This window comes from Strix uralensis, chromosome 1 (genome assembly GCF_047716275.1).
Source record: "Strix uralensis isolate ZFMK-TIS-50842 chromosome 1, bStrUra1, whole genome shotgun sequence".
NCBI classification, from domain to species: Eukaryota; Metazoa; Chordata; class Aves; order Strigiformes; family Strigidae; genus Strix; species Strix uralensis.
The window spans coordinates 150094051-150115419 of NC_133972.1; the positions used below are offsets into that span (position 1 = coordinate 150094051).

A 21369-nucleotide genomic window follows, 5' to 3' on the forward strand; every position below is an offset into this window, starting at 1 on the left:
GCTGGCCAAGTGCTTATGTACTTAGGCTGTGTTTACCAGTATTGCAGTTAACAGTCTTTTAACTGTAGAACTCAAGTTCAGTGTCCTACAGCTCAAAAGTGCTTCATTCTATGTGCACATCTGAACCCAGATAACAAAGAGGTTATAAATGCCAAGGTCTAATTTATCAGACTTTCCAAAAAACAGTTCACTTAAAAACTTACAGAAACCTTGTCTTGAAGAAGAAACAGTCTTAATTGTACAGAGAGTTCTAACAACATTTGAACATTTCCCAGGGAGCCACTTGAATTCAAGTTCAGTCGCTAGGCTAAAACTTAAAAAAGTTTACTTAGTAAAGTGGAATGACAGACTGATCTGCGACTCATCTGCAATACCACCATTCCAACTTAAATTGAAAGAGAAGTGTGAAGACAGTGAAGTATATTCATCATCTTTGATGCACCTTAGCCAACAATGTTGTAAGGCAAAGCAACTACATGAATAAATATTTACTTCTTAGTTGTGATTGGCTATCAAAAAATGAGAATGTGTCAAGGTTCCTGTCATCTGAGGTATCTTTTGCAGAGTTGTTTATAAAAATAGAGACACCCAGGTAGCTACAGTCCTATTTAAACTTCGTTTCAAAAGTAAGTCTCATAAAGTAGTATATTAATTTCAGTCTCACAATCAAGATTTTTTGGGTTTTTTTAATATGGTTTCTGTTTGCTGATGCCTTATTTTTCTTAAAATAATGCAGTTAGATGTCTGACACTTTGTTGTCATGACTGATATTTGACTTACTGTTGTTTATCATGATGCTTTTATGTTCCTGAAACATTTTACTTGAAATGAGAATTGGATTCTTAGTAATCAATAATTTAATTGCTATATCTGTAATGTAATTGATGAGGTTTCTTTCTAGTACTCTTTTCTTTTAAGCTCCCTGTAAGAGTTCTTACTGATAGAGGGTAATAATTTTACTGCCCATAAAATTTCATTGTATTTTTCAGTTTGAGGGGACTGCTCTAAGCCTTGTAGACAGTTGTTAATCACCCTTCTTATCTCTTTTTTTCTGTATTCTTCCCCTGACTTAATTCTGTCTTTCTTCAGTTCCCTTGTTTTCTGAATATATCTCATTTTCAGGAGCCTTGTAGTTTTCCTGCATGTGCAGTCTTTTTTGTTCGAGCTTTCTGTCTTCCTTCCCTACTTTTCTTGGGTAAAGAAATTCCAATCAAACTCGGGAAGCTTGTTAACTTACAAGTACAATTTTATTTATTCCCTTTCAGGATCCAACAGTGAGTCGGTTTCTCAGGCTGGTACTTCTGATTTTCAGTGGGATTTAAGTCATGCTCAACCCGCTGTTGATGACGAATGGTCTGGGTTAAGTATGTTCCTCTAAAATGTTCATTAACAAAATGTTGTTAATTACTGTTACTTTGAAGTGTAATTACTTATATTAGCTAGTTGTGAGCATCTGAAGAAAAACCTAGAATGTATCACTGCTGTAAGACTAATTGACAATTTGAAGAAAGCAGGAAGAAGTACTTTGACAAATGATAATAGAAAATGGTTATTTTTTTAAGAAAAATACTTGGATATTGAAACTCAGAAGTGAAAGACAGCTCATGCATTTTAGAGTAGTTCTGGCTTTTGCTAGAAAATCTTGGCAATCAATTAAAACAGTCTTACTGCAAATGATGAGAAAAATCTACTGCAAGTCTGCAAAGGACATATTTAGCAGATAGTATTTGAGTCACAGAGTTTGCTTTTACATGTTTGTACCTTACTGAAAACTTAATGTGACATAAGACTCCTGTATTTAGTCTTACTTACTTTCTCATTTAGCAAACCTTAGGAAGTTCTTATGTGTATAGGAAGCATATGCAGGATAGAAATCACTGAAATTACTTGGGAGTTTACTCTCCCTTTTCCCCTCCCTGCCAATTTTAAAATATTGTTGTAGTTCTTACCACAGTCTCCCCTTAAACAGAGCTGTAGTATAATAAAGTTATATTTACTAGTGAAACTGTACCTGTGAAGAAAGCTTTCAGCCTTAAATTCACTTTTTGATCTGCCTTGTAATTGATGGCTTTATTCAGTCAGATCTAAGAATGTTTAAGGAAAACAGTTTAGTGCTTCTCATTAGGTCACTGGCTTGAAAAATTGATCAAGAGGTTGACCAGAAGAGCTGCCTTGCATGTTACCTTCTCTCTTAAGAACAGCTTCTAGTTTAATGACTGCAAAAGTGAACTGGATTGGTGAAGTCCTTGATTCCACTAGTTTTGGCACGGCTGCTCTCATACCAGATAATTTTGAAACTCATCGTTAAACCGGATAAAAGACAAGAGATAAGGGAAGCACATTTGAGTTATCATTTAAAAGTAATCAGTTTTACATATTATCAAAAGTATAATTTCTTCACACTTCTGAGCATAGAATGTTTATGGCTGTAGCTTCTGTTAATAGAGTAATTCAGTCATAGATGGCAACTAATTGAAGTGTACACTAATAGAAGTGGGGAAATGATGAAAGTTTAGGCCAGTATGATACACAGATACACCTTACTGCTTCATCTGGTTCAGGACAAGGAAATTAACTGTATGTACAAATACTACTAATTTTTATTATTAATAAAAAATAATGGATTTTTTCTTTAAATAAATAGTGAGAGGGCAGTAGATAAACTGTAGTGTGTCATGTTGGGCAGTAATTGTTTTTTCAAATCAGTAAATTTTAGTGTCAAAAGTAAGTGTAATTAAGGTAATTTTTTTTATATGAAAGCAAGAGGTGGAAGAATGTTATAAGTAATCTTAAGATTTCTTAATGTATTTTTGGTTTTATAATGCTTGCCAGTAAATTTAATTTGGTTTATTACTGCTTTTTATTTTGGCTTCAGATGTTTAAACTGAATCCTGCTGTAATTGATGGACCAAGTTTGCCTCTTTTCTTTCAATTTGACATAGACTGAGGGCAAGAAACTTGTGATCGGCTTGCTGTTAACTTTCTACTAAACAGACAGTCTAAGGCTTAGTTCTTCCCTTCAGATACTTTTAATTTTTATATAACTAACCCTTTAAATGTGTCATTCCAGTGTGACAACATAAATATGTACCATTATAAATGAACAATAGCAAAATGGCATAGGAACTTAGAGTCTTAGAAAAAATAAGTTTATTTAAAAATGTTGATGTTACAAGATGACTTCTGGCTCAGTAAGACTTATGCTTTCAGATATATCACTTATAAAGGATTCTTACTAAGGTAAGATTGATCAGTGTTACAGTTCATCTTAATTTTTTCACAAGGTAGGAAGAAGGTTTAAAATAGAGAACAACTTAAATTTGTCCCTCTTCACATAGTCTAGAAAAGTATCTCAAAGCAATTGGATCTAGGTAGCTGCTGCTGTGACTAGTCTGTAATCCAATTGCTCTGTAAAATAACCAAGTCTTACTGGGTCACTTACTCATTACTTACAGCAGTCTTCCACTATTAGTATAATCTTTACTTTTTTTTCAGAAATACAGGAAATGAATATTTGTATCTTGATATCAAGAAGTGGGCTTATGCATAGATTTTTTTTTTTTCTCCAAACTGTTAAAGAGCACCTGTAAAGTAAGGAGACATTCCTGAAAATCATTTTAATCTTTGTAGATGGACTTTCTTCAGCTGATCCCAGCTCTGATTGGAATGCACCAGCAGAGGAGTGGGGAAACTGGGTAGATGAAGAAAAAGTTGCTTCTGTTCCTCAACCTGAAGAGATATCTGATGTTCAAAAGGTAAAAGGTGATATTTTCTCCTTAGCTCCAAGACTTTGCCCTTACCACTGCTGTTTCTTAAAGTAATTTAAGGGTGATGGTAAAGGTAATCTCTCATCTCTTTTACACTGATAAGAATAGCACAATTGTGTTTAATGCGTACACAGAGAAGGAAAATTATGATTATTGTTGTTGAAAAAGTAGGAGCCACTTAGCTCCATATCAGGTCTTACTGTCTCATCATACTATAATGATTACGTTATTGTTGTAGACCAAGAGAGGATTTAGATCTGTTTTCATAAATAACAACGGTATTTAATTCTCTGTATGAAAACCAGCATCTCCATACCAGCAATACATGGTGCTCTGTTGCCTTTTTCGTTCCTAACTCCTGTACCTATATTACCAGATAGCATGTAAAGAATGTCATTTTCCTAAAATGAACTGAACAGATAAGATTGTGTTCATTTATACTTTCATATGCAATTAAATTCCTTATAGCTATTAATTTGTGTTTAGTCTACAGAAGGCTGTTTCATTGTAATTTAAATGCTAAATACTTTATTCCTGTATGAAGGCTTCAGATAATGAAAGAGAAAAAGCAGAGCAAAATCTTCAGAGTTCTACAAGTGGCAAATCCAAGAAAAAGAAGAAGAAAAAGAAGAAGCAGGGTGAAGACACTAACTCTCCTGCACAGGTAAATGGAACAAAATCTGGATAGTCTGAGAGGCAATTGTGAGGAAGTCACAAAACCACCTTTATTTTTGTATATTAGTGTCTTAAGCAAAAATTATTTTGGGGAAATAATTTCCTTATGATGTTGGATTGTCTACTATTGTTTAAGCGTTAAAGTAATCCTTACTAGTATTTTCTTTAATTTGAATTATTCTGTTTGACTTGTGAATACAATGTAGTTTTGCTGGATTTGTGGAAAGCATGAAATATGTGTAAAGGATTTATCCCGAATTATTTATTTTCTGTCAAATGAGGATTCTGTACTGTAGGGATGCTTCCGGGAGGAACTTCCCTCTGCATGGGAAGCCTTCTCCTCCTGTCCTTTGAAAGATAGCTGCCTTGGTGGGGGTCATAGCTAACTAGTAGAATGAGAGAAGCTGAAGTTTTCTCTTAGGCTATCTTACAGTACAATTCTGCGAGAACGTAGTCGTTTTCTGTCACAGCTTAATTTTTGTGAAATGGTAAGTATCAACGCCTTGAACTCAGTAGGTGGAGCTACTCTGAGTCAGATTTGAATTAAATAGTATTTGCAAACTGGGCATGGTTGGAGTTTTCAGTGTTACTCAGATAGCTTTACAAGAATTACATTGAAACAGATTTGTTGTAAAAATAGCAAAAGCAGATTGCACTTCACTTGGCAATTGAATCATATTTGAATAGATGAAAACAAGTACTTTCCTAATAGGAAAAAGCTTTTAATAGCTCATGCTAGAATACATCCTGCTTCTGCTTGTAGTGACAGCCATTCATAATTTACATTCTTTACAAAATGTTAAATGCTCAGTTGAATCTGACTAGGTGAATTGGAGAGAGGAGGGGAAAGTATTACATTAGTCATTCTTGCTTTGGATTTTTTTGTGATTATCATGTTTTCAGTCTGAGACTTTATTAAACCATTTTAAAAGATTAAATTCCTATTACCTAGAATTCTTTCAGAGTTGTCTGTGTGGAAGTGGATGCTCGTGTCAATTTGCAGTGTTTCTTTTGAGGCAAAGTCAAACTGAGTGTACTAAGACTGCAGCTTTTTTGTAATTAAAATCTGTCGTGTTCTGGTATCTGCAATGACTCTTAATGTAAGTCAAGACTAATAGGTTATGGTTAACAGGTGTTTGAGGATGTCTTGCATGGATCTTAAGGTCAGTGAGTGCATTCTGAAGCTATTTTTTTTATCTGCCCGTGAGCTGCCTTTTAAGTTGTATATGTCAAATGTCCTACTGTCCATGTTAACATAAACAGATTCATTTATTCTACCCATTGGTCTCCAACCATTCTGATTTTGTTGCTTTTCCTTTCAATCCATCGGTCTATGAAATCATCAGTTTAAAGATGAGAATTTCTCTGTATTAAATTTCTGTGGAAAATTGGGGGGTGTTGCTTGATAGACACAGACAGAACTGCTAATACATCACAGATGAGTTATCCTTGTTATAGCAGTTTAGCAATTTAACTTGCCAGTCCTACTTCAAACTCACTTAAAATTTGTATATTTATCCTCTGAAAATTGAACATTTTCATTTGAACAGCATCACCTTTCTCATTGATTATACTTAAGTGTTAATACATTTGTTGACTTCAGTGTTAAGGCAGTGGAAGCTCCTGTCAGAGCTAGATGTAAGGCAATATATATTCTTTCCTGTCAAGAATCAACAGACTTAGACTGTGACTGTGTTTTCATGAGGTTCTAGGGAAGATAAGTGAAGGAACAATGTTCCAAGAGGTACTTCCAGCTTAAAACCAGACACCTGCATTCTGTTTACGGTTCACAGCCACAGGATTCTTCTGTTCAATATCTTTGTTATACTTCTGCTGTAAACAAATGTAACTACTCTAATTCCTCATGTAAAATCAAAACTTTCCACTGTTACAGTGTTTAAGGAGTAAACGTTGAGATTCTTGGATACTTTGGATAAATTTTCAGTTTCTGTACTGAGATGTTTGTTTTCCAGGCATCATGGCAGACTAAATTGGGTTGCATAAATATTGTTAAAGCTTAATATATGATAGAAAACTGTGCAGGTTAATATGCAGAGCTTGCATTTAAAACATTTTACTTGTAACAAAGGACAGAATTGAGAGCACTCAAGTCTCATTGTGATGCTTCTGCAAAGTTTTTAGAGTAACTGTAGGAGTATGAAGTACACTTCATTCAAAGATTGGGGTTTTTGTTAGTAAATTGCATGAAGAGTACTGCTTTCTGGGCTTTATTGGGTTCTATGGGTATTTTTGTATTATGTTGTTCTAAATTTTGAGTGTTAGCATAGGCTAATAGTAGCTCATTAATTTTTTTAGATAGATTTTCTTAGTTATAGAAACTGATTATGGCAACAAAACTGATGTGCAGGGAAGAAGAGTCAGAACTTCACTGCAAACACAGACTCTTTTTTTTTCCTCCCACTGCCCCACCCCTTTTGTAGGACACTGAAGAACTGGATAGAGAAGCTGGAGAGGAATTTCAGGAGGATACCTCAAAAGTTCAACCACAGCAGGAAATAGCTTTTTCTCTGAAGACCATAAGTACTAGTGAACCAGCTAAGGTAGGGATACAAAAGTGGGTTTGTGTTACAATTTTTGATTTAGAAGTGCTCAGAGTCTATTGAAACATCAATTTGTGTAGGTAAGGTTACAGTAAGAGTACTGCTTCAAGCTATATGTTTATGAATATAAAGGTGATTGGGAGGTTGAATCTTAGATACAGGTCAGTTATGTGTTTTAAAAAGGATGTCTACTCTGAAAAGCAGTATCTTTTAAATCAGCAGTCACTTTTATGACTGTCAAGTTATTTTTCTTGTTTGAATATTCAAGTAATAGTTTAAAACTTTGAAGTCTGGAAACCTAAGAACTAATAGATCTGAGTGCAAATGTAATAGCATATTTTACTGTTCCATTGCAACAGAATGAAGTGTTACTAACTTACTATATTCTGACTTAAATGCAGTCTAAATTTGATTTTAATGGCTGTGCTGAGCTTAATGTTAATGACTGAATAAGAAAAGTTTTTATTTGAACCAATTCACAAATTGACTGCTTCAGCTCACAGTTGAAACATACTCTAGAGAATACAAGTTCTCTTTAATCTTTCTCCAACTAGCAGCTTTTTTAGATACTGTTACCCTACAAGCATCACATTTTAAGAAGTAGTTAAGTATTTAATATTTCTAGTGGTTTTTGGTTTTGTGTTCCATAAAGAGTGAACATTGCCAGTGAGACAGCAATTTGGTACAACAGAGTATCTGTCAGAATATTGAGTTTTAATTGTTAAGCATTTGTTTTATAAAGACAACAACATCTTAAGATTCAGATGAAAATATTAGAATGGAATCTTTTCTGAGAGGCTGCAGGTCACCAAAGAAAAAGTATAAAAAGTGTTTATTGAGAACATGTGCCTTGAAAAACACATTCAGACATACTTTTAGCTTATTCTAAAAATCCTACATTGAAGTAGAGCTTTTATTATAATTATTTAGTTTGGGTTTGGTTCAACCTTTATTCAGGGTTAGCACTAGCTACCTATTCTATCTGACTAGTGAGAAGTTGGGTTTTGTGGGGTTTTTTGAAGCTGTATCTGAAAAAAAGATATCTGCCTATGTGTGCAGTTGGCTTTCTTCCTGGCAGGGTGTGTGTTTTAAAAAACTTAAAAGCAAATACATTGTTCTGTGTTGGAGGCCATAGTTGAAAGTGTGTAGACAGAAAACTCCTATTTGGATTGTGACATCAAGGTGGGTTTTTTGACATTTAGGAAGAGGTATGCAGGTGCATCTCAAAAGGCTAGATTTTGCTGTTTAGAAATCTAAATTGATTTGAGAAATACCTTGTAGCTACATGTAATGACTCTGATCTGCAGTTAGATATTTTTTCTTATGAGGTGTCAGCACTGCCAAAATATCAGCCCAATTTCGAGAGACTTTGCTCAATTGTTTAGTGTTTAAAACCATACCCAGCATCCTAGGTGATTTGATGGCATCAACTATGATGTAGACCTACACTTGTGCACTATTCTCTAGGGGTTGAGTGCTCCTCTTACCCTTGAGTCTTAAATTCAGTCTGTTCATACATGTGCCTATGTATAGCTGTCTTAGCAGCAGTTTTGTGAAACAAGATATAGTCTGTATTAAACTTGGTGTGAGGGCAAAGGACAAACAAAACTATAACAACATCTCTGGAAGTTAGCCTGAGTTCATCAAATCATAGAATGGTTTGGGTTGGAAGGGATCTTTAAAGATCATCTAGTTCCAACCCCCCTGCCATGGGCAGGGACACCTTCCACCAGACCAGGTTGCTCAAAGCCCCGTCCAACCTGGCCTTGAACACTGCCAGGGAGGGGGCAGCCACAGCTTCTCTGGGCAACCTGTTCCAGTGCCTCACCACCCTCACAGTGAAGAATTTCCTGCTAATATCTAATCTAAATCAACCTTCTTTCAGTTTAAAACCATTACACCTCATCCTATCACTACACTCCCTGACAAAGAGTCCCTCCCCATCTTTCCTGTAGACCCCCTTTAGGTACTGGAAGGCCTCCCCTGAGCCTTCTCTTCTCCAGTCTGAACAACCCCAACACTCTCAGCCTGTCCTCATAGGGGAGGTGCTCCAGTCCCCTGATCATCCTTGTGGCCTCCTCTGGACCTGCTCAAGCAGGTCCATGTCTTTCTAATGCTGGGGACACCAGAGCTTGGTGCAGTACTCCAGATGGGGTCTCACAAGAGCAGAGTAGAGGGGGAGAATCACCTCCCACAACCTGCTGGCCACAGTGCTCTTGATGCAGCCCAGGATGTGGTTGGCTTTGTGGGCTGCGAGTGCACATTGCTGGCTCATAGTCAGTTTTCCATTCACTGATACCCCCAAGTCCTTCTCTGCAGGGCTGATCTCAACCCACTTGCTGCCCAGCCTGTATTTGTGCTTGGGATTGCCCTGACCCATGTGCAGGACCTTGCACTTGGCCTTGTTGAACTTCATGAGGTTTGCACAGGCCCACCTCTTGAGCCTGTCAGGGTCCCTCTGGATGGCACATCCCTTCCCTCCAGCGTGTTGACTGCACCACACAGTTTATTGTCATCGACAAACTTGCTGAGGGTGCACTCAATCCCACTGTCCATGTTGCCAACAAAGATGTTAAACAGCGCCGGTCCCAAGACTGACCCCTGAGGAATGCCACTCGTCACTGCTCTCCACTTGGACATCGAGCCCTTGACTGCAACTCTTTGAGTGTGAGCATCCAGCCAATTCCTTTTCCACTGAGTGGTCCATCCATCAAATCCATGTGTCTCCAATTTAGAGACAAGGATGTTGTGTGGGATGGTGTCAAATGCTTTGCACAAGTCCAGGTAGATGACGACAGTTGCTCTTCCCTCGTCCACCAAAGCTGTAACCCAATTGTAGAAGGCCACCAAATTCGTCAGGCACCATTCACCCTTAGTGAAGCCATGTTGGTTGTCACCAGTCACCTCCTTACTTTCCATGTGCCCTAAAATAGTTTCCAGGAGTATCTGCTCCATGATCTTGCTGGGCACAGAGTTGAGACTGGCTGGTCTGTAGTTCCCTGGGTCATCTTTTTTTCCCCTTATTTAAAATGGGGGTTATGTTTCCCCTATTCCAGTCGGTGGGAACTTCACTGAACTGCCGTGCCTTCTCAGATATCATGGATAGTGCCTTAGTCACTTGATTCGCCAGTTCCCTCAGGACTTGTGGTTTAAACCAGGCCAACAGCCAAATGCCATGCAATTGCTTGCTCACCCTCCCCTGGCCAGGGGATGGAAGAGGGAATTAGAGGAGTAAAGGTAAGGAGACTCATAGGGTGAGATAAAAACAATTTAATAATTGAAGTAAAATAAACATAATAGTAATAATAGAAAATACAAATGAGTAACACACAATGCGATTGCTTGCCACCTGCTGACCAATGCCCAGCCTATTCCTGGCTAGCGATCCCAGAGAGGAGCAGATCCCAAAAGCGCAATCTCAGAAGAGATTGAGCTTTCCAGCCAACTGTCATCTATATACTGAACATGACACTGTATGATATGGAATATTCCATTGGCCAGTTTGGGTCCATTGCTCTGGCTGTACTGCCTCCTAGCTTACTGTGTACCTGCATACTAGTAGGACATGGGAAGTCAAAAAGTCCTTGAGATCTTGGTAACAGCTGAAAACATCAGTGTATTATCAACATTCTTCTCATAAATCCCATACTGAATCCAAAGCACATAACTACTAAGAAGAAAAATTAGCTCTATCCCACCTGAAACCAGGACAGTATCCACCCCTTATTCCGTACCATTTATGTTATACTTCGGTTCCATGTTTTTCCATACATTTTAATTAATCACCATCCCTTGTCCTGTTATTTGATGTATACACACAGATATCATTCTCTTAGTCTATGGGACATCCCTCCAAAATGTGTAGTGAGTTCATTTAGTCCATAACTGGACTGTCATGACAGTCTTTCAAGACAGAAGGGATGATGCAGAGTTGGCTCAGTCAGTGGAGTGGGTGATGTTGGATGCAGCAGGAGGATGGCATGTAGTCTCTGCTACATCTGGAGCTTGTAGCTGATGTATCTGGAGTGGTCCATGCTCACGGTCTGTGGGCTGAAGACATCAAGCTCAAGGAAGCTGCTGGGCAGTTGTTGGGAAGTTGTTGAAATTAGTCCTGACTTCATCAAAGTTCATTTTTCATTAACCTGCGTGATTCTTAATGTGATGCCATAGTATAATAGATATCAACCATAGTGATGATGATATGCAATGACAGGGTTGTTTAGCAATTAACGTCCTGCAATTCAATTCATTGGCTATTTTCACCCAAAATCACATCCCCTTGAGGTACACATTGGACTTCCCCATCCTTCTGCATTACCCACCAAGTGCACCCAGGTCCTTGGGCAAAAGTAATCCCACAAATGGGTTTACCTTACCCGAGGCAAGAATAACCCAAACTGTCTTCCCCAGCATATTTTTAATGTGTACTACAGGGACTTTATCCCCATCTACAGTACATAGAAGGTTTGATTGGGCAGGGCTGGCTTGACTGGCAGATCCTCTAGTGTTGACTAACCAGGTGGCTTTTGCTAAACGTGTATCCCAGTGTTCTACCACCCATTGCTCGCAATATAGTTTTTAGCAATCCATTGTACTGCTCAATTTTCCCAGAGGCTCGTGTGTGATAGGGCATGGGATATACCCACTCAATGCTGGGTTCTTTGGCCCAGGTGTTTGTGAGATTATTTCAGAAATGAGTCCTGTTATCTGACTCAGTTCTATCTGGGGTGTCATGCTGCCACAAGACTTGCTTTTCAGTGTTCTGGGCAGTGGCATGGGGCATGGTATATGTTTCCAGCCATCTGGTGGTTGCTTCCACCATTGTGAACACATAGTCTTTGCTGTGCTGGGTTTGTGGGAGCATGATATAATCAATCTGCTAGGCCTCCCCATATCTGTGTTTCAACCGTCATCCTCTATACTAAAGAGGTTTTAACTGTTTGGCTTGCTTGATCGCATTGCATCAAGCACATTTAACCACACAGCTACTTGCTCACTCCCCCTGTGGTGGGATGGTGTGTGAGCCAGCACCAGCAGGATGCAGGAATGACAAAACCACAGATGAAATGCAAAGAGTAAATTTATTCTCGTTTCTTGTGATGGGGGGGGGGGGGGGGGGGGGAGATCTCCTCTGCAACACCCAGGCAGAGGCACACAAGCAAGGATCGCAGGCATCACAGAGGAGAAGAAAAGATGTCGAGCCTGCTGCTTTTGCCTGTATATATCGGGGATTTTCACAGGCATAGTTTTCCACTGTGCTTTGATTTCTCCGACAGCAGGGCAGGAATCTCAAGGATGTTTAATAAGGTGCCTCTGAGTCTGTCTAGGCCTGTGTTATCTAAATGCAGTTGAGCACACAAAGCTAAACAACACTTAACATGATACATGTTTTTCGACACTCCAGCTGCAAGTCACTTGAGCATGTTTACAATCCTCCTCACCAATGTTCCATTATATTCCCACAGATGGGAAAGAGAATCGGAAGGCTAAAAGTGAGAAAAGTTGTGGGTTGAGATAAAGACAGTTTAATTGGTAAAGCAAAAGCCCTGTGTGCAAGCAGAATAAAAATAAAGACTTAAATTCACCACTTCCTATCAGCAGGCAGGTGTTCAGCTGTATCCAGGAAAGCTGCATCCCACATACCGGTTACTTGGGAAGACAAACACCATCACTCTGAACATACACAGACACACACACACACACACACCTTCCCCCAGCTTTAAATGCTCAGCATGACATCATACAGTCTGGGGTATCCCTTTGGTCAGTTGGGATCAGCTGTCCCAGCTGTGTCCTCTCCCAACTTCTTGTGTACCCTTAGCCTACTCGCTGGTGGTGTGGGGAGAGAAGCAGAACATGCCTTGACTCTGTGTAAGCACTGCTCAGCAATAATGAAAACATACCTGTATTATCAACACTGTTTAACACAAATCCAAAACTTAGCCCCATACTAGCTACTGTGAAGAAAATTAACTGTATCCCAGCCAAAACCAGCACAGCATGTTTCACATTCATGGATAGCTTGTGCAGTAGTGTCCATGTAACCATGTCCACCCCTTGATCACAAGCCCATGTATGTGTTACAACCCTTCCTTGATGGCCTGAGGAGTCATGGGCCCAGCAAGCCATAAATTTTTCACCCTTAAACATTGCCAGTGCAGATCCATTTGAGCCATCTTAATCTTAGCAGCTTGATCCACCTGTTGGTTGTTTTGATGTTCTTCGGTGCCCTGACTCTTGGGTACATGAGGATCTATGTGATGTACTTTCACAACCAGTTTCTCTACCCAAGCAGCAATATCTTGCCATAATTCAGCAGCCCAGATGGGTTTGCCTCTGTGCTACCAGTTGCTCGGTTTCCACTGCTGTAATCATCCCCACAGGGTGTTTGCTGCCATCAATGAGTCAGTATAGAGATAGAGCACTGGCCACCTTTCTCACTCAGCAATATCTAAAGACAGCTGGATGGCTTTCACATCTGCAAACTGACTCGATTCACCTCCTTCAGCAGCTTCTGCAGCTCATCATGTGGGACTCCACACAGCAGCCTTCCACCTTTGATGTTTTTCTACAATATGACAGGACTCATCAGTAAACAGGGGCATATTGCTTCTCATTATCTGGTAGTTTATTATATGGTGGGGCCTCTTCAGCACATCTGTTCCTCTGGTGACATTCCAAAATCTTTGCCTTCTGGCCAATTTGTGATCAATTCCAATATTCTTGGGCAGCTGGGACTCCTGTTTGAGCCCACTGTAGTCGGTGCAATCCCCTTACTCCACGTGGCATCAGTTGCATGGTGTGTGGGGAGGACCCTCTCCCTTTGCACATCCAGCCCAGCACCAGCAGTTGGGGTGCCAGGAGGAGCTGTGCTTCAGTACCAATCACTTCCAAAAGCAGCTCAAACTCCTTCATACTCTGCCAATATCTCTTTTTCAGTTGGAGTATAGAAGGCTTCAGATCCTCTAGATCGTCAACTCCAAAACCCCAGGGGTCAGCCTCGGGTGTCCCCTGGTGCTCTCTGCCAGACTCCAGGTAGGGCCATTCTCCCCGGCTGCAGTGTAGAGCACGTTTTTTAACATCTTGTCCTGTCCCGACTGTCCCAAGAGCTACTGCATGAACTATTTCCTGTTTAATTTGTTCAAAGGCTTGTCATTGCTCAGGGCCCCATGTCAGATCATTCTTTTTCTGGGTCACTTGATAGAGATCTTGATACAATCTGACTGTAATTTGGAATACGCATTCTGCAGAAAGCTATAATGCCTAAGAAAATTTGTGTTTCTTTTTTGCTAGTTGGTGAGGACATAGACGTAATTTTATTAATCACATCCATATTAATGACCTCCATCTTCCGATTTGATTCCTAAAAACTGAATCTCCTGTGCAGGTCCCTTGACCTTACTTTGCTCTATGATGAAACCAGTTCTCAGAAGGATTTGTATTTTTTGATAAAGGACAATTTGTGAATTGTTGTATCTGACAACACAGATGATCTTATCAGTCTTTATCAGGTCTCCTTACCATCCTTACCATCAGATTTGGCTTCATTGTAATTTCACACATGCAAAGATGCCTTCTGATATTGTTTGACTTGGCTGTTCCAAAAAGTTTTAGGAACAGTCTGTGGCTGATGCATGAAATGGATTACTTAAGTTTCCAGTATAGGTAATCTACTCTTGAGTAAATGCTCCAAAACATGAGGAAAAATAAACTGAGTACAAATAAGTTATTATCCAGGATATCCTCATAAAGACCAGAAACAGCTGAAGTTGAACACTTCTGGTTTTTTTCTGGTGATTATATTTTTCCCACATTATGCATTGGGCTGTGTAGAAACCTTTGGCATTTTCTCAGCAGGCACAGGTTTGAAATGGAAGATATCTTTGTAAATCTTTCATTTGTAACAGTTCCACAAGTCACTACTTCATTAATAAATTGTATAATTATGCATATAACTATATTATCAAATGGGCTTTATTAATTGTTTCAGGTTTCCTTTTGGTGGAGCTGATCTGTTAACACAGAATATCCTAGTGAAGAGTAGTACCCAGTCCTTAATGTTTGATATCACTATCCCCTTCCCCTCATCCAAAACTCAGACAGAAGTATGGTATTTGGAAAAATGTCCAGGTAATGCTGTATGTACCTGTATCATTCCATTTGCTGTAATACCACATGCTGTAACACTGAAGTTGCAACATGCTCGTTAGTCAACCTGAGATAGCTGTATTCCATTTAAATCTTGAGTTGCTTTACTTGCAGGTGGAGAGTGACTCTGTCCTAACAAACTATGATACCAGTGACCTGAATCAGTTACCTTTCATTAGAAGCTTTAAGTCCTCCTTCTGTTTTAGAGGCCACATCCATTTTGTTAGAGTTTACATGTTTATGTAGCTGATGGTTGCTAACCATGAGGCAACATTAGTATTGGCTAAGCTTGAAAATCCTGTGGGATGAGAGTCCGTTTTATCAGCATGGTTGATATTAAAAAATTCAAGATCACCATATTTTCAGTCAATTAAGAAAAATATTGCAATTATAATTATTAAAAAACTTGCTTCAGTTGATATGTAAGGGCATAGCAAACTCCTGTTCATAAAAGGTTAGAGAACTACTACCCTCTAAATGTATGTGGCTTTTTTTAATGAAAGCTGTTTAACTTCTTGCTCCGTATGATATGATTAAAAAGAAAAGTTAAAAAGTGTATCTTTTTGCTCTTTCGTACGTTCTGACTAAATTTTTGAGATGCTTATATTACAGTGATGGAAACAGTACAAACTGGTAACTATCATGTAGGATCTGTGTACGTCCACGTCAAGGGCTGGATGTAGACTTCACTGTTTTGTTGTGATAGTTCTAGGTCCTGGCTGTTGTGGTACAACTAGAGCCATGATTTCTTAATAACATTGTAAAGTTTGGGGTTTATTGCTTGACTGAGACACTGTTTTCTGATACACTCTTATTTGAAGCCTTTTGTCAGTGGGATCATACGTTTTTTATGTTCTGACTTTCCTGTTGGAATGTCAAAATTGTTTTGTGCATTTTGACTTCTGGTTTACCATACTTTAATTCCAGTAGGTGCTACACAGTAAGCTACAGTTACATCTTGTCTCTCTAGTGGGAACCTTCAAAATTAACTGGATAATTGGAAAATACTAGGAGTATCTTTTACTTTGCAGTTATTCCTACTCTAGTTTCCACTGAAATACTTTCTGACTGCCCTCACAAATATCTGTTATTCCAGTATAAGCATACAGAGTGTTTTGAGCAGTTGATGGGAATGACTGCAAATGCTTTCTAAATACTGGAAAATTTTGATTTATTTTGGGTTTTGAGTTGCATATTTGGACCTATAGAGCTTGCCTGTTTGCCTTGCAACCAAATGCATACATATCACCATCGTGCATCTCTTCTGAATACATACTCTGGAATCTTTTTAGGATCTTACTGATTTTTAGATTGTTTTTCCTTTCTTTGCATGTCATATATTTTAAGAAGAATTCATTTCTGTGGTTTATCTTTGCTTGTAAGCAACTAAAAGTTTTGGCACTAGATGGCAGACATAGTATTGCAGCCTTGATTCAAAATTTTGAAGGATTTTAATATTGGCTTAATTTTTCAATGCCATCTTTCCAGCAGCTGCTAAGTATACTGCCAAAATAACACCGTATAAGAATGGTTTACTATTGTATGACTTAACAAACTTTTGGAAACTTTTTTTCTGTTTTTCAAATAGCCTGAGGAGGCTCCTTCGCTTGCTCTTTCTACTGAGCCATCTGTAATTGTATCAGAGAGCGATTCTGACAAGGTCGCTTCCCAAGTGCCACAGATGCTGCAAGAGACAGATGTTTCTAGTCCCAATATTAAGCAAAACAGTGTGCCTCCTCCACAGAGTAAGTACCTCTCAGTCCAATTCATTTGTAAATTCAGGGTGTATTTTTTCCTATAGAACATATATAGTCAGAATGCTTTGCCCTGAGGTTTGGCTTTAGAGTGCCATATCAGGTCCTTATGCATTTCATTTATATATCTTGCCATATTTTAGCTTTCATTGAAGTACTTTGACAAATGTGCTTTCACTGTGAGGAAAAACTGACTTCATGTGCTTGAATGACTGAAAATGTCTGTTGGCCTTGTCCAGTCCTTAACAGACATTTGGACGTACTCTTCACCATCAGGACTGGAGCTCCATACTGTGACTAAGTAGTTCTGCCAACACTGTTTCAAAGGCCAGCTTGCGAGTCTTCAGTGGAACAGATGGGTACTAACATAGCAGTTGACAGGATCTTTAGCTACCAGAAATTTGGAAAAAAATGCAAGCAATTCAATTTTCAACATACTGGGGTTTTTTTGACTTCTCAACTTAGCTCATTAACATCTGTTTCCATATGCTTCTATGAAATGTAGTAATCATGGAGAAAAACAGTTGCTGATGTGGGAGTAGAAAGTTATTGGGTAATGCACTTATTTTTGTTGTAGCCTCACAGCACATACATCAGGCTGAACTACTGCAGGTATATTGCTTTTTAAAAATACGCTGTGCCCAGAGGTGTCAAATGAATCCTCTATTGTACTCGTCAAAAGTGCTTACACTGAAGTACTCACACAGTAAGACAGAAAAATTAGAAGGGAAGTCAGGATGTGAAAGGCATTACTTTTTTTAAAAAAAAAAAAAAAGTTGTTTCAGTTAGACTTTTTAATGAGATTAATAAATACTGACATTTTGTAAGAAGTTCCTGGCTAAGTGTTGAAATACTAAACCAGTTTTTAATGACTGCAGAAGAAACCAGATGATTTCATAATATGTCTCATTTAACTCCACTAATTGGCTTTTTGGTTTTGAATGTATTAAACAATGGAATCTTTTGAGTCAATATGTCAACTTACAACTTTTTGTTCTGATTCTAAAATATGAAGACTTCTGTGACTGATTCATGCCTCAGCAATTGAAAGAACATCTCTTATGTTCAGCATATAAAATATTGACTTGATTTACCACTTTTGGCAGCCAGCATGTTCTAAGGCAATCTGTTTTAATAAAATGACATAGTGCTTCTTTATTTGATTATGGATTCCATGTAACCACATGCTTATGTAATTCATTGTTCTTAAAAATACCTCTGACATGTCACATTTAGTAGTTAAAAACAGTGTAATCTGATAAAAGTGAACATTTAATGTCAGTTGTGTACATGTACATTAATTCCACTTAGCCAAAAAATAATAATGACTCTACTGTAAATAACACATTTACAAAATGAATGACCTTCATTGTGTATCACTTTGTATTTGTGGTGTAAAAAAGTAGGTTGAAATTAGCAAATGTTGGTTTAGATGCACTTCAAATTAGACTGTTTGGGAGAAAATCAAAAATCATGCTAGCTTATTGTTCTGAATTACATTGTAATAATATGGTGTGTACTGTCCAGGATTTTAAAAGTCAATTCTGTGTAAACTTTCTCAGTCCTAACACTGTAGTTATGTTTTGTTTTTAGCAAAGTCTGAAGAAAGCTGGGAATCCCCCAAACAAGTCAAAAAGAAGAAAAAAGCAAGAAGGGAAACGTGAACTTCCTGAGATGGACATGTGTTGCTGAATATTGTCATGAAGATTATGCTGTTTATGCAATAATTTGTGAACATGTACAGAATTTTATATAAATTTCAAACAATTTTTAAAAACAGAACTGCTGTGAACACAAACATCTTTAAAAAGGAATCAAAGGAAAGTAACTTTATGATATAGCAAACATGCTACATTTGAAAGACATTCTGAAGAGTCTGTTTTTCCAACTTTTGGAGAGAGATCTTAATTTAAAAAAAACTGGTTTTACAACACAGTGCCCTGTTTACAACAGATTATGCTCTCATCTACAGCTGCGGATAAAAGATTAATTTCAAGAAAGGGTTTTCTGTAAAAATAATTGTCTGTACAATAGTGGGTGTTTCTTGCCTCTCTTATGAGGGATGCATTAGAAGCACAGAATGTCAACCATTTGAATTTGTTTCATGCCTAAATCAAAGTGCTTTGATTAAATACATAATCTGCCATATCTTTACAGTAAGCTGGTTAGCAAGTCTGCTAGCTATTACAGGAATCACAAGTGCAAATCATTAACCATTTGTACAGTCAGACCTTCATGGTTTATTATATGAAGTTAACACAATAAAACTGCTTTGGGTTAAAAGTTTGAGAATGTGATTTGAAACTTGAGTATGGTTCATGAAGTTATTTTTGATAATGTCTATTACCTTACTTGAATTATTGAAGATAACAGTATATTTTTAAGAATGCAGTAATGTGCATAAAATTGGTTTTCTCCTTCATTTCCTATAGTTCTTGGTTGATTCAGACTCCCATCTAAAACTGTATTCTTTCAACTTTTAAACTCATGGAATGAATTGAAATCAAATGTTCCCTTCCTTAACCCTTTTTAACTTACCATACCTGATTCTGTTCTACCATACCCAATTCTGTTCTGTTCTCTATTGCTAAAAACTCTGAAGAAAGAAAAGTGAATTTTTTTTTTCAATCACAAATTATTTGGGATTTCAGAGATCTGTTGGAGAACTGGAGTGGCTTCAGACAGCTTTAATTGACATTGTCAAGACCAGTTATCAGGAACACATTTTTTTACTGCCTTAACCTGTAGTATGTAGAATGTGTCTAGACTTCTGGACAGGAGTTAGTGTTTTTATATAAAAAAAATAAAAATTCATGCAAGTATAGCAGTTGTAAAATAAAGACCATTTCCCGCTTGAAACTGTTAATTAAAATGGTGTTTAAGATGTGTTGTCATTTTCAGGCACTGTGTAATTACATGGTATCAAACTGGCAGATGTGTTTGTGTCTGTAAGGTGCATGCTCAGCCATGTACACTGTAAATAGCCTTTACAAAAATTTGTTTGATAAGGATGGTAATTAACATCACCTGCTAAATTCAGTTAAAGAAGAGCCAAGAATTTTTTTAAATGATTGACTTCTGGTTTTGTGGCACAAACAGAATTGTTAACAGCTGTAACACATGGTACTGATCAACAATCCTGTACTTTTACTGTACTTGACTGCAGTTCAGCAGTATTGCAAGACAAGAATAGTTAATGCAGCAAGCTGGTTTTAATTGTACTGAAAGTGCACCTTGCTAATGGAGAGCTTTCCTAATAAATGGATACTAACTTGCACAGGTATTAACCCCTGTATATCAGGAACATGTGACACTAAATTGATTTGTTAAAATAAATTGAGCATATTGACAGTATTGATTTATTTACTGGGAAGGAGTAATGCCTGAGACTGATACCTGTCAAGATTCATGTAAAATAAATTTCGAACTGAAGTACAGCTTTTCAAGGAGTATCTTAAGTCAAACAAAAATCGGGTGTAATAAAAATCATGCAGAGTCCTTTGCATGTGAATAATGTTATAATTTTACTTGTCTTGGTCATAGTAAAGGTTAAAAAGAATACCCTTTGAGTTCAGGTTGGTAATGTATGTCCGAAATGTCTGTTTCCAATCTGTATGTTGTGCTATGAACCTCTTCTGTAGAAAATAAGATTTTATGTAATGAGAGAGACTGCCCCTAAGGACTTTCACTACATAAATTCTTTTTTTTCCTCTTGAAGATAAAATTTGGTGATCATTTCTGGGTTAGTAAGCTCTAGCTCTTGAATAGCTTGTCATTCTGGAAAAAAGAAACAAACTAGCTAACAACATAGTTAATGCTAATCAACTGTTACTACTAAGCAGAATCATACAAATACATAGCCTTCCTTTCAAAATTTGTTACCAATCTAGCAGCACCTCTTACTGTTTTCTTAATGTGCAGTTTCAACGTCTTAGAAAGCAAAACTTGCTTTATTTGACATTCATTAAAGAGGTAGTAACTGTATAGCATATTGTCTATAAATAGAAACTTGGTTATCTATGTACTGTCATGTTTCTATGACTCAAGCCGTGGTTAGTCTTAATGATACACTGAATCCAGACTTTGGTACTTGGATAGAAAGAGAAGACACCATTTAAAAAACTTAATCATCTTTTCTTTTTTCCTTTTTTTTTTTTTTTTTGAATGCATGGAATGGTTTCATAAATCCAGTATGTTGGGTTTTTCTAAATACTCTGGAATTATTTGTATGCGTAATTTAAACTTGTTGTGATGATTGTAATTGAATAGTCATGGCATATTTTTATTTCTTTTGTGGGGAGGGAAAGGTGTACAGAATTCATATGTGCTTGTTACAAAGGTAACAACTGTGCATTGGTTTGGAGGGGGGTGAAAACTGTATTTCTGATGCCCTTTTAGAAGTCTAAAGAAAAAAGTGCAAGAGAAAAGCACTACTTTAATATTTACTAAGAAAGAATGTACATA

At 37.7% G+C, this 21369-nt stretch overlaps 1 protein-coding gene across 4 annotated transcripts in view; it reads left to right on the forward strand.

Moving 5' to 3' along the window:
- MTDH (metadherin) overlaps positions 1-20337 on the forward strand; it is a 39608-nt gene extending 19271 nt beyond the window's left edge. For 3 of the 4 annotated variants that reach the window (XM_074885066.1, XM_074885047.1, XM_074885056.1), the window contains 6 exons: positions 1266-1364; positions 3631-3755; positions 4312-4431; positions 6884-7003; positions 16740-16896; positions 18499-20337. In XM_074885066.1, coding sequence (XP_074741167.1) covers positions 1266-1364; positions 3631-3755; positions 4312-4431; positions 6884-7003; positions 16740-16896; positions 18499-18569 — 692 coding nt within the window. In that variant the 3' untranslated portion in view covers positions 18570-20337. The remainder of the gene's footprint in view (positions 1-1265; positions 1365-3630; positions 3756-4311; positions 4432-6883; positions 7004-16739; positions 16897-18498) is intronic. The other variant, XM_074885073.1, reaches the window with a different exon arrangement.
- The last annotated feature ends 1032 nt before the right edge of the window (positions 20338-21369 follow it).